Source organism: Anastrepha ludens, chromosome 3 (genome assembly GCF_028408465.1).
Source record: "Anastrepha ludens isolate Willacy chromosome 3, idAnaLude1.1, whole genome shotgun sequence".
NCBI classification, from domain to species: domain Eukaryota; kingdom Metazoa; phylum Arthropoda; class Insecta; order Diptera; family Tephritidae; genus Anastrepha; species Anastrepha ludens.
In genome coordinates this window covers 3,187,096-3,199,358 of record NC_071499.1, presented here as the reverse complement: position 1 = coordinate 3,199,358, position 12,263 = coordinate 3,187,096, and the positions used below count along the sequence as shown (strand labels likewise).

Here is a 12,263-nt window from a genome sequence, read left to right as displayed (position 1 = left end):
GGAGCTCGGCCAAACACCCAAAAAGGGTGTACGCGCCAATTATATATATATATATATATTGAAATAAAAATGAACACTAATGCCAGAGCAAATGAACAGTCTTCTGAGTACATACCATAAACATATAAAAAAAACTTAATTTTGTTTGCATTTGCTCTTAATTTTTCGTCCATTCAGGTTGGTGGTTTCACAGAATCAAAGAGCTCTACACATAGTATTTCCTCATCAGTTCCTAGATTCGCCCGAATGGTTTGGAGTATCAACCGACGATTATTTTCAGGTACAAACACACTTGTATTTAAAAACATAGTTTTTTTAAGTTTATAACATTAATTTTTATTTTCTTTTCAATTGGATCTGAATAAACGCTCGTACCAAAAAAAAAAAAATAATGATAGGTATCTATAATGGCTATGGAAGAGTCGCGCGTTCTTATTTGGCACCGTGACAAACTAAAATTATCTATAATGGCCGAACCATTTTTACAATCGGTTTTCGATCATATTTTGGGTCGCGATGTCGTGAAGAAGCTTATGCAAGTAACGCAGGTGGGTAAAAAATGTTCTTCTTACTACCAGCTTATTTACTTTCCCGCCTCTTCTAGGTCAGCGAGTCCATAGCCAGTAATGGGTTTTTGCCATCAGGCAATTATGATGATGCAGAAGACAAACCAATGCTGATCATGAAGAAAACTGTGGAAGGTCATGGTCTGACAGCATTAATAAATCGCCAACTGCAAGGTGAGTACGCCAGGAGATTGATATTTTGTTTGTGTGTGTGTATGAAGGTCGATATGTAGGGTGATGAGTATATTTTGGAAGTAGGAACTATCAAATGGAGAATATGGATTTGAACAAGTGTTAAAACACAATTTAAACAGAACTCTGTCAGCTCATACATGGAAATACTCATAGATACATATTATTATACTCGTACTACCGTAGATTTGTCAGTACACCTACATATGTACATCTATAATTATTTGTATATATATTTTTGAATGCTAAGAACTTTTAATTCTGTATTCCCGAACGGGCGTAACGTTACTAAGTATGTATATGTATGTGTATATGTATATGTAGTTGGATGTTGTCAACGCTGTATGCATTTTGGTTTTATGTAGAATGTATTAAAGAGTCTTTAAAAATACTATTGTACTTGTGTATATACGTATGTGCGTATGTACAAGGTTTGTAAGCACATTTGGACGAATTAAAAGTTGATTTAAAGCCCTTCATTTATATGTTGAATCTCATTTTTTAACGTACGTACAGCATAGTACCTGTACCTGTATATATGTATGTGAAATTCCATTAGATGTAGGCGAATATTTATACGTAAACACTTGATTACCGTTTAAACAGGAATGGTTTTTTTTGTAAGTTAGAAGTGGCCGCCATCTCCCAAAATTTAGTGTCTTCCTTTCATGGGAAAAATAGATTCGAAAATGTTGCATATTTCTTATGGGAAAAGAACAAGAAAAATGCAACCCTTCTACAAATTATATATTGCATACTTAGTCCTGCCATAAGTTCTGTTACAAGTTAAGTCCATTATAGATAGACTTTTTTCTGCGTATGTATTGTAAAATTTGTCACAGAATGTATAGCAAGACTAAGTATAACATAATTTGCATATTTATTTATTTATTTATTTAAATGTTTTTGTAACAATCAAAACTTTCGCACAAAAGCTGGAAAACAACGTTCACTCTCATGCTTTGTAGAGCGTAGAAAATATAGCACTTTTGCCTGGTCATAGTGGAAAGAACATGCAGTTTCATGACTATGTTGCGAAAATAACACGAAAATTGGACAGCCTTGGCAAATGGTCGAAGAAATGCAACACTATTACGAAAAAAGAAATTGAAATTGTTCAATTTAGTTAGCACATAAATAAAGAATATGTATATTACATATTTAAAAAAATTCCAAAATAATAATTATATTTTATATGTAAATACAGAAATTAGATACTTTTCCGATCTGTAAATTTGAGCGGAACATTTTACGTGCATACTATTTGCACAACACACACACAGCCATACACACATAATGCCTGTGGTGATATGCCATGTTCATCTACTGGTATTTGATGGAGGAAATCATACTAGTTGGAGGGGGACTAGAAGGTCCGGACTAGTTGTAAAATTACCAATTAAATTTTGCTTTCCAATTAGATATTCTTCTGTTACGATCTATAAATAAGAATGTGTGAAGTATTAGGATGCACGACATGAGGTAGGTGAGTACACCTATTTGAGGCCTTATGTTCCGCCTAGGAGACAGCACTTTAACAATCAACTGTTTAGCATTAATTAAATGTTTACTGTTGCACTTCCTGTGGAATACATTGAAAATCTAATACAAATGTTAACTTATAAAGGAGACTTGCAATACATATACAAAAGGCAAAAACGGTTTTTTTAAATTGTTTTCATCATAAAATATGCTCCCAAATATTTTTGCGATAGAGAAATGCTTGGAAATATTAATTCAGAATTATAAAGGACTTAACATAAACGCGCCACTCGTTTATAAACAAAAGAAATTCTTATTTCCTTTTGTTAATTTCTTATTACTAATTTCTATAGATCTTTTCTTTTTCCGTGATGTAGGATTTTGAGTAATTTTAAAGGCTGTGAAATACAAAGTAGTTTTTAAAAGAGGCAGTTTGTCTTTTAGAGGGCGTTCAAGATGGCCGATTTAAAGTGAGATGTTGTACCTTTAATAATTACATCATGTACGCGCCTTATTATTTTTAAAATTTGAATTTCATTTCTTCATCTTAAAATTTGTATTGAACAATTTATTCCAAATAGACCATGCACCGAATCGTTGAATGGCTATTGAGAGATTAATTTGTGACTTTATAACGCGACTTTACTAAAGTATGGTCAATCCATATTTCCGAAATAGCATACTGCGTAATCAGGCCAAAAGTGTGAAGGATCCTTATGAAGTCCTACAAGAGGAAAAAGCCGCTTTTGCATACACTCCTCAATTAAAATTTCATCGTTTATTGTTCCAGTGACTACTTTTAAAGCTACAACGGTGAATTGTCAGTCAGTGAGAAATGTGAATCTTTTTGTTTTTAAATACAACATCTGTTTGCAGTTTCCAATTCGTAGGCTGAGATTTTTTAAATATCTACTTTCAGGTACAGTTCGTCATCCATTATAACATAGCCAAATGCTTGTATAATTTTGCTCATCGTTGCTATTCGGGGCTGCATATTCTTGCATTAACGTTAAATAAAATACCAGTTTGCTGGATTAATTCCAGTTAATGGGCCTTCCAGAATTAAAGCTGAAGCCATGACTTAAGGTTAAATTAGAGGTGACATACCATAACGCCATAAGCTTAACCGGGGTGTTAACCAGAACGACATTTACTGTCATCTATTATTGGTGCCATTGCCATAAACAGCTTACATACATTGTCGTTTATTTGTGCAGCAACGAGGAAATTACTACTTTATTCATTAACGTATGTAATGACATTATGTACCACAAGGCAGCGACTCAACAATTAGCTGTTGGTATATAAATATATTATATAAGTATAATTGGCGCTTACTCCTTTTTTGTGTGTTTGGCAGAGCTCGACGCCCTATTTCTGGTGTGTGTCTCGATGTTGCTCCACAAATGGATGGACGTGCAGTTTTCAACCGACTTCAAACCGAGGATGGTTTTCTATGTGGAACTTTTTCTTGGTAAAAAACATTCGGAGGTTTGCCATTACCTGCCCTCTCGGCTATTATTATTGCAATTAGAAAAAACTTTTTCTATTATTTGGTGTTTCATGTGCGGAGATTCGAATATGCGCACTTCCGAATGGTAGTCATGCAGCAACCTATTTCGCTACGGCGGGACGCAGCTTTTTATGGTTACGGCGTAAAACCAAAATCCAATTGGTCTGTACGGTTACGCTGACTACGACATTATGACAGGTCGCCTCTAATCGATTACAGTGTTGCCCTCAGAAGTTCGATCAGCACATTTATGCGAGTATAGTTATGGCACCTTTAATTTAACCTATAACATTTGCTTAGTTTTCGTAGAACCTTATAGATTGTTGCACAGCCCTTCATCGCGACTGCACCAGCGATATTTATTTTTCATCCTCCATGCTTACAATGATTTGTTTTGCTTGTTTGTTAGCCTTGCCTTTATTTTCCACAGATCACTTGATGCGTTGCCTTATTCTGGATTTAAATTCGAACAAAGCAATAAAATATTATTGTTTCCTGGCTCTCTTATTTACGTATAAACTTAACTTAGGAATCTAAAACCAATAGCTCTCTAAAGTTTCTAAGTTAAGTTGAGTTTTGGGCGAACAAGGAACACGTGTTGGCCTGAATCCAGTTAAACTATATCTAAGTATTGGCTAACAAAGATTTTAGTCCCCTTCGCCTATTGATTGTCGGTATTTGTATAAAGATTACCGCACGTCGTGCCGGAATAGACAAATATCGTCAACTTTCTACTTTTGTCGTACAGCAGGTTCGGCACAACAAAGACAAATGTAGGCAGCATACAATACAGAGCAGTTGATTTTTTTGTATACGCAAATACTTTATTTATGGTGACTCGCTGCGTTTTGTATGACGTGACAGTCGAATCCGAATGAAAACAGCAAAATGGGATTGAAATGTTGGATGGCCTCCATAGTGGCTTGATTCCAACGCTATTGAAAATGTTTGGACTATAGTTAAGTAGAAACTCAAAGGAAAACAAATATGAAATATATATTATAAACCCGTTAGAATCGAATTGGTTGTTGTTGCTGTAGCAGCATAAACATCTCCCATACATATAGCGGGAATGCTGTTGAAGTGACAGTCCTTGACCGGATATAAATCCGAGTCGTTCTGGTAACTGTAAACGAATGTCTTTGGGAATACAAATTTAGAATACACAATAGAAGTTTATCATACAGAACAAAATTTTGAGATCCAATTTTCATAGAAGACAAAGCGGAAACTTTCGAAATATTTCATGTAATGCACATTTGCTTGTTTTGATTTCCCTTTTTATGTATGTCTGTATGTTCATGTAAGCTCTTGTACATATCCACGCAGGTATTCATACATATGCATTATAAATCAATTTCATTTATGTATGTATGCACTTATGTATGTTTATTTATGCAAATATGATTTTACTTACATCATACGAGTATATTTATTTTTTATTCTTTATGTTGTTCCTTTTTAGAAGAGCATGTACCATTACTTGGCCGTACCTATAACTCCAAAACACTGCATTTGGTGACAAGTAAGCCAGTGCAAGGGGCAAGCCAAAAAACTGCATTCCCATCTGCCGGCCATAAAAGTCTCGCACGCAAAGAGTTAACGTCTCCATGCTAACTGATAATGAATGACTGATTGACTGAGGCTAAAAGCGATGTAAATTCGCAAGCGCAAGCATAAACGCAGGCACAGGCGCAAGCGCTAATGACGCTAAACTAACGGCGCAGTCATGTTGCGCGTTTACGCCTCAATGCTGCCCACACCACCAACGCTTCCACCACCGCCCCGATACCTAGATACCGATAATGCCATCATACTCATACCGACGTATTTATTCATTTACGTTACTAACATTCATCTACAACTACACTACAACTTCCTTATTTTTGTATACAACACATTTTGATATTTTCACATGTACACACACATATGTATGCACCTAGACTTATATATGTATATACACTTACTATAAAGCAGAGCTCTACTCATACTTTTTTAACTTTTTCTAATCCGCTTTTCAGTATAATTTTTCATAAGTAGTGTATTTTGTATGTGCATAGTGATCGAATCGCGATATGTAAATCTACCATTTTGAAGATCTACCCTACCTTACTTAGGTCTTAGGTCAATCCCGAACGTGGTCATTAAACGAAATGTATCTTTAATTACTAATCAACTAGGCGTATATACCTATATACATATGTATGACATTTATTTATACCAAAAAGATAAAAAAGCAAAGCTAATTCTACGACCAAGTGTAACTGCAAATTAATATATGTATGTATGTACATTTATGTAAGCTAATATAAATAAAAAAAATTATGCAAGACATTTACCTACAGTTCTAAATATTAACAGAAGTGAACGGTTAATATGGCGAGCTTGAGTTTGAATGCTGCGTTGAATTGTTTTACGAGTAGAATGGATTCTACATACATATGAACAAACTTATGTGTGTACATATAAGTGTGCATTTGTATGCCTGAATGTACATGACAAACAACTGCAATGAATAGACCGAATCTTATTCGACTGAGCACGATTACAGACGAAGGAGATGTGAAGTTTTATAAATTGGTCAAACGCCGGTCAATACACTCTTTTGCATTAGATATTATAAAAGCCACCTCAAACGTGATCGGAAATAGGCTTAACACATTGCCGCCCGGTAATAATTTGCTGAAGTTTACTAGAAGACCACTGATTTTAAACTTGAAAATTACTTTGGGAGACGTGCAATAAAAATAATATTCATTAAAATATCATGAAAGTCCTCCGCAAAACTGTGTTCCTAATCCATAACGAAAGTATAAAACTTTGAAACAAAATTAATAATTACTATGACTATTTACACACACAGGCGGCCGCCGTAGCCGAATGAGTTGGTGCGTGATAGTCCAGTCAAAAGAGACAAAAAAAATAGCCAACTAAGTAATTTTAGGAGTATGCGAGTTTATGGTTTTATTATGTAAAACCCATCACTGTGAACTTAAATTTGAGTTTTCGGGGTCGGGGGTTGTGTCCCGCGGCCGCCATTTTGGAAATAAGGGTGCAACTGGTTTTTGCGATTATCTCGTGAATTTCGAAAGTTACGAAAATTTTGTAAAATGCTTTTTTGTAGATAATAATATTATCTACAACTTTCATTCAAAACTTTTTATTGTAAAATTAATAATAAAAAAGTTATAAACAAAATTACGCGAAAAATTAAGGGATGAATTGTTTTAAAGCGTAATAACTTTTTTTTTATTGATTTTATGGAAAATATACATCAGAGCTTTTTTATAGAGCATTCTTTTGTGAACATTTTTGTCTACAAGTTTTTTCCGCTATCTTTATTTAGTCGTATGATTTTGAGCTGCTAAGCGGAGCAACCAATACATTAGCGAAGCGCGTACATGATTACACAGGCCGACAAAATTTAACCAACATTCAGACCCAGAAACCAAACTATATATTTCCAAAGGTTTATGATGCGCTGAATCCAAATCCTCAGAATTGCTCTATCAGCTCTGGTTTTCGAGATATCCTAACCTAAAAGTGCAAAAAACACCATTTTTGCCCATATTTGAGGTTATGTAGCCTTGCAGATGTTTTCTTTCACCGAAATTAAAGGATGGCATCTTTAAATACAAGCCTTCTTTTTTCAAATGGCGTTTTGTTTGCTCAAATATCATTTTTTTTTGCAGAGATATCGCATTTTGAAATTTTCATGTTTCGAAATTTTCCTACACCTGAAAATCGATTAAGATAACATAGACATGATATAGTCGATTACTAATTTTCTTGAATTGAGTCTTATTTTTCTTAAAATTTTGTCTCACACCATAAGTGTGCTGACTCACCACACCCCTACACTATCTAACCTTTGGGTACCGAGTCACACACAGCCCTAACCCCTAGAAACCACCCCTATCATACCGCGAGCAGGCTAACTCACTTAACCGCAAGCAGGCTTACCCACAAACTCCAAATTTACATACTATTAATCCATATATTTCAGGCCCTCAAACCCAAGAAAATTAGTAATCGACTATATCATGTCTATGTTATCTTAATCGATTTTCAGGAAAATTTCGAAACATGAAAATTTCAAAATGCGATATCTCTGCGAAAAAAAATGATATTTGAGCAAACAAAACGCCATTTGAAAAAAGAAGGCTTGTATTTAAAGATGCCATCCTTTAATTTCGGTGAAAGAAAACATCTGCAAGGCTACATAACCTCAAATATGGGCAAAAATGGTGTTTTTTGCACTTTTAGGTTAGGATATCTCGAAAACCAGAGCTGATAGAGCAATTCTGAGGATTTGGATTCAGCGCATCATAAACCTTTGGAAATATATAGTTTGGTTTCTGGGTCTGAATGTTGGTTAAATTTTGTCGGCCTGTGTAATCATGTACGCGCTTCGCTAATGTATTGGTTGCTCCGCTTAGCAGCTCAAAATCATACGACTAAATAAAGATAGCGGAAAAAACTTGTAGACAAAAATGTTCACAAAAGAATGCTCTATAAAAAAGCTCTGATGTATATTTTCCATAAAATCAATAAAAAAAAAGTTATTACGCTTTAAAACAATTCATCCCTTAATTTTTCGCGTAATTTTGTTTATAACTTTTTTATTATTAATTTTACAATAAAAAGTTTTGAATGAAAGTTGTAGATAATATTATTATCTACAAAAAAGCATTTTACAAAATTTTCGTAACTTTCGAAATTCACGAGATAATCGCAAAAACCAGTTGCACCCTTATTTCCAAGATGGCGGCCGCGGGACACAACCCCCGACCCCGAAAACTCAAACTTAAGTTCACAGTGATGGGTTTTACATAATAAAACCATAAACTCGCATACTCCTAAAATTACTAAGTTAAATCTTCTTTTGACTGGACTATGACTACCATTCGGAATTCACAGAGAGAACGTAGGTTCGAATCTCGGCTAAACATCAATTAAGAAAAACATTTTTCTAATAGCGGTCGCCCCTTAGCAGGCAATGGCAAACCTCCGAGTGTATTTCTGCCATGAAAAAGCTCCTCATAAAAATATCTGCCGTTCGGAGTCGGCTTGAAACTGTAGGTCCCTCCATTTGTGGAACAACATCAAGACGCACACCACAAATAGGAGGAGGAGCTCGACCAAACACGCAAAAAGGGTATATGCGCCAATTATATATATATATGCAAAAAAATAAAATAAAAACCGTATTGAAAACTTGCTTAGAAACCCAATGTATGTATGTATAACGTTCAATAGCAGTACAAATTCCGTTAGAACAAAAACAATCAATGATTTGTTTATTGTTATTGCATCATGATTATCACCTAGACGAGATTTCTTGTTCCCGGTCACCTACAAATGTTTAATGAAAACGAGAAATCTCGTTCCCGGGCGTCAATGTGTTAAGGTTGCAAATGTTTAACAAATCTGCGAACTTAGCGCTAACTCGTTTGATTTGTTTAGTATTACTATTTTTGATATTAATGCCTAAATTATTACATTTTTCATACTGTTCATCTGAGATTGGCTGTGTTGCAAGCACTAAACTATTTCCGCTTCTTTGACAACAATTTTCTTTACATTGAGCTGGGAGGTAGCGAGGGTAGTGGAACGGAAGTGACTTTCTCGTTGTTGTTGTTGTTGTTGTACCAGCAATAAACTCTTGTAAACTCGTCTGCCGGCTCATTGGCCGTTACGTCGCTATACTACGGTATGGGCTGAAAAGTCCAGGGCCTATTTGCTTTCATGGTTTTGTTTTTGGCTCAAAATTGGCTTTATTCATCAACGTAATTCCCATCAAGAACAGCGCCGTTATTCCAGCGTCAGTTTCAGTCGTCCGAAATTTCTTACCGGCAATCATTTATTTAGGTCTGCGAACAGTCCCTGGGAGCCAAATCTGGCGAATATGGTGGATGTAGGAGCAATTCGAAGTTCAATTCATGTAGTTTTGCCATTGTTTTTAATCATCAAAACGTTCTTGATTTTGGTCAACAGTGAGCAAACGCGGTACCCACTTTGAATAGAGCGTTCTCATAGTCAAATGCGTTTTTTTACATCTTTCGGTGTCAGCTAACTCACGCAACTTCACTTTTCGATCATTACAAAAGGTTTTTGTGGATTTTTTTGATGTTTTCTGGTCTTGCCGCCGTCCACTTCGTTGTGCATCATCGATGTCTCTACGAACACGTTTGAAGTCAACGAACCATCGTTTTATTGTGGTTTCTGATGGACCGGAGTACCCATAACACCCCGCATACTCTGTTTTTCCATTTTAGCAAAATAGTATGAAACACTTTACAAAAAAACCGTATATGTATCAAATAAGGTGTGAGTGACTGTATTTGTATCGTATGACATGGCATCAAAGTCGAAACGAATGCTAGCTTGTTCCAGTAAACAACCTTACTATTATTTTTTTCTATAAATCTAAGTAAGGAATAATGATAATAAATCTAAATTAGAAAATTATGCAAACGCTTTGGTATTTAGAACGCCATTAGGAAAACAATTTCATTCTTATCTTAACCCTTATGCGTACCCATTTATCTGATAGAAATTCTGCGTGTGCAGTTAAAATCATAATCCTAGATTATATTTAGAGTATAGAAGAAAGCAAGGAATATGTGAAGAAAACTGTGATTGCCACAACAATACAATTGCTTCATCTAACAACGATGGTGAAATGGAACAAATTATTATGGACAAAATAAAATCAGGTGATGCCTAAGCTAGTTATTTTGCATTTTGTTCGCTTTATTTTTTTTTTAATTTAATACGAGGTAGCTCAACTGAATAAATTAAAAATTTTTGTGATTTTTCCTGTAAGTTTGCTGTTCGTAAAACTTGAAAATTGTTACTGGTTTTACGTTCACGTACTTTTTTCGATATTTTCCTCTTTGCCAGCGAATTCTCGAAAATTAAATTACTGGCAAGTTACTGGATAATTTTTAGATGAGCGGACCTAATATTTGTTTTGTTGCAACTGATACAAATTACTCTCAAGTAAACCAGAATGAACCTGTTAAATATTGCGTCCGTTGCAATGACGTATCAGAACGTCAAGTGCGAATTTAGCCAAATAAATGCATGACGTTCTGATACGTCGACTTAAGCTGCTATGGCATATGACCACAGATACATAAGCCTGATCGGTCTACTAAAAAAATCTGAGATGGAATCAATTCCTTGGCAAAACCGTGATTTTTTCCCCAAGCTTCGGAACTTATAGTTTGGTGGGTTTCACATCCATACACGAATGCATTTAAAGACAAACTCATAGTGTTAATACGTACAGGTAAATGCATTACGGGTAAGCGAGTCAGAAAAAAAAATAGATACACACTACACAGTCAGTTAGTAGTTGAATCCTTTGTGTGTTAGAATATTTCGATTTATATTTCTTTTTCTTAATTTACTTATTTTTTCTCTTGTTGCCGTTTCTTTTCCTCATCAAAACGACTGTTGCCTTAATAAACTACCTTTCCGCGGCACTAACCAGCCATTCCGAGGATATCGAGGTACTATGATTGTGGTAAGTTAAACTTGCATATATACATATGTAAGTACTTATGTATGTCTCGCATATATTATACTCACATATGTATGTATATGGGCAAGAGTACGTAAGCAACTTTAATTACTTTTGCATCTTCTGAATGCACATTTGAATATATGTATTGCAAAACGAATATTATTGTAGATAATCAAGTGTGTGTAAAGAATTTGAAAGGAATATTAGTATGAGTATAATGAAACCCATTATTATTCTGTGAGTTCGGTAGACTTCGTATTTGCTTTGATTTTATATAAACAATATTTACTGATGTGCACGTAAGTTTTTAAATTTGTATTGAATTTTATTGCATGCCGATTTCGGTAGAATATCTAAACTAGTCACATACGAATTAAAAACGTAAACTACAGTAACTGTGAGCTCATCATCTCCGCATGCCTACAGACACCAAAAGGAAACACGATTTATTTGCATTCGTACGCTGCAGTAATTTGGATTGTCCCCACCACCAATAGTCGGCGAATAATCCGAGAGGACATTCTTTTAGATGTGAACCTATCTTATCGCTTTTCATTATTGCCATATCATACATCACTTTTGTGCATAGAATTCTATATAGAAATCAAAGCAACTTAGCAAACACTAGCAGTCGTTAAACTGCTAGGCCGCTTAGTACGTGAGAGCAATTATTTTGATTTCTGTACGCCTTAAATTACATAGACCATTCTCAGAATTTCCTTTAGCATTGAACAATCACTCACTCACAAATACAGAAGGGGTCCTATGAGACTTTCTGAGCATAAATATAGAGGACATATCGCTGACACATGCATACATAAAGGGTGTTTTTTTAGTGGTTAGGTTTTCAAGATGAAATAAAACGTATATAATTTAATGTTATGGCCAAGAATTTAGCTTTATTATAAAGATAAGGGTTTGCCATTATGTTTTAAAAATGATGTCGGGCAAGTGGTCGCCGCGGCTGGCTCGAATA

General features: G+C 35.0%; 1 protein-coding gene across 16 annotated transcripts in view; it reads left to right on the top strand.

Moving 5' to 3' along the window:
• The window catches only part of LOC128856850 (blood vessel epicardial substance), a 67,694-nt gene that overhangs the window by 49,528 nt on the left and 5,903 nt on the right, over nt 1–12,263 (top strand). For 12 of the 16 annotated variants that reach the window (XM_054092255.1, XM_054092252.1, XM_054092246.1 and 9 more), the window contains 4 exons: nt 178–280; nt 399–548; nt 605–740; nt 5,219–6,087. In XM_054092255.1, the coding sequence (XP_053948230.1) occupies nt 178–280; nt 399–548; nt 605–740; nt 5,219–5,370 (541 nt within the window). In that variant the 3' untranslated portion in view covers nt 5,371–6,087. Of the gene's footprint in view, nt 1–177; nt 281–398; nt 549–604; nt 741–1,693; nt 1,800–5,218; nt 6,088–11,254; nt 11,288–12,263 lie in introns of those variants that run through there. The other 4 variants (XM_054092258.1, XM_054092257.1, XM_054092259.1 and 1 more) reach the window with 4 other exon arrangements.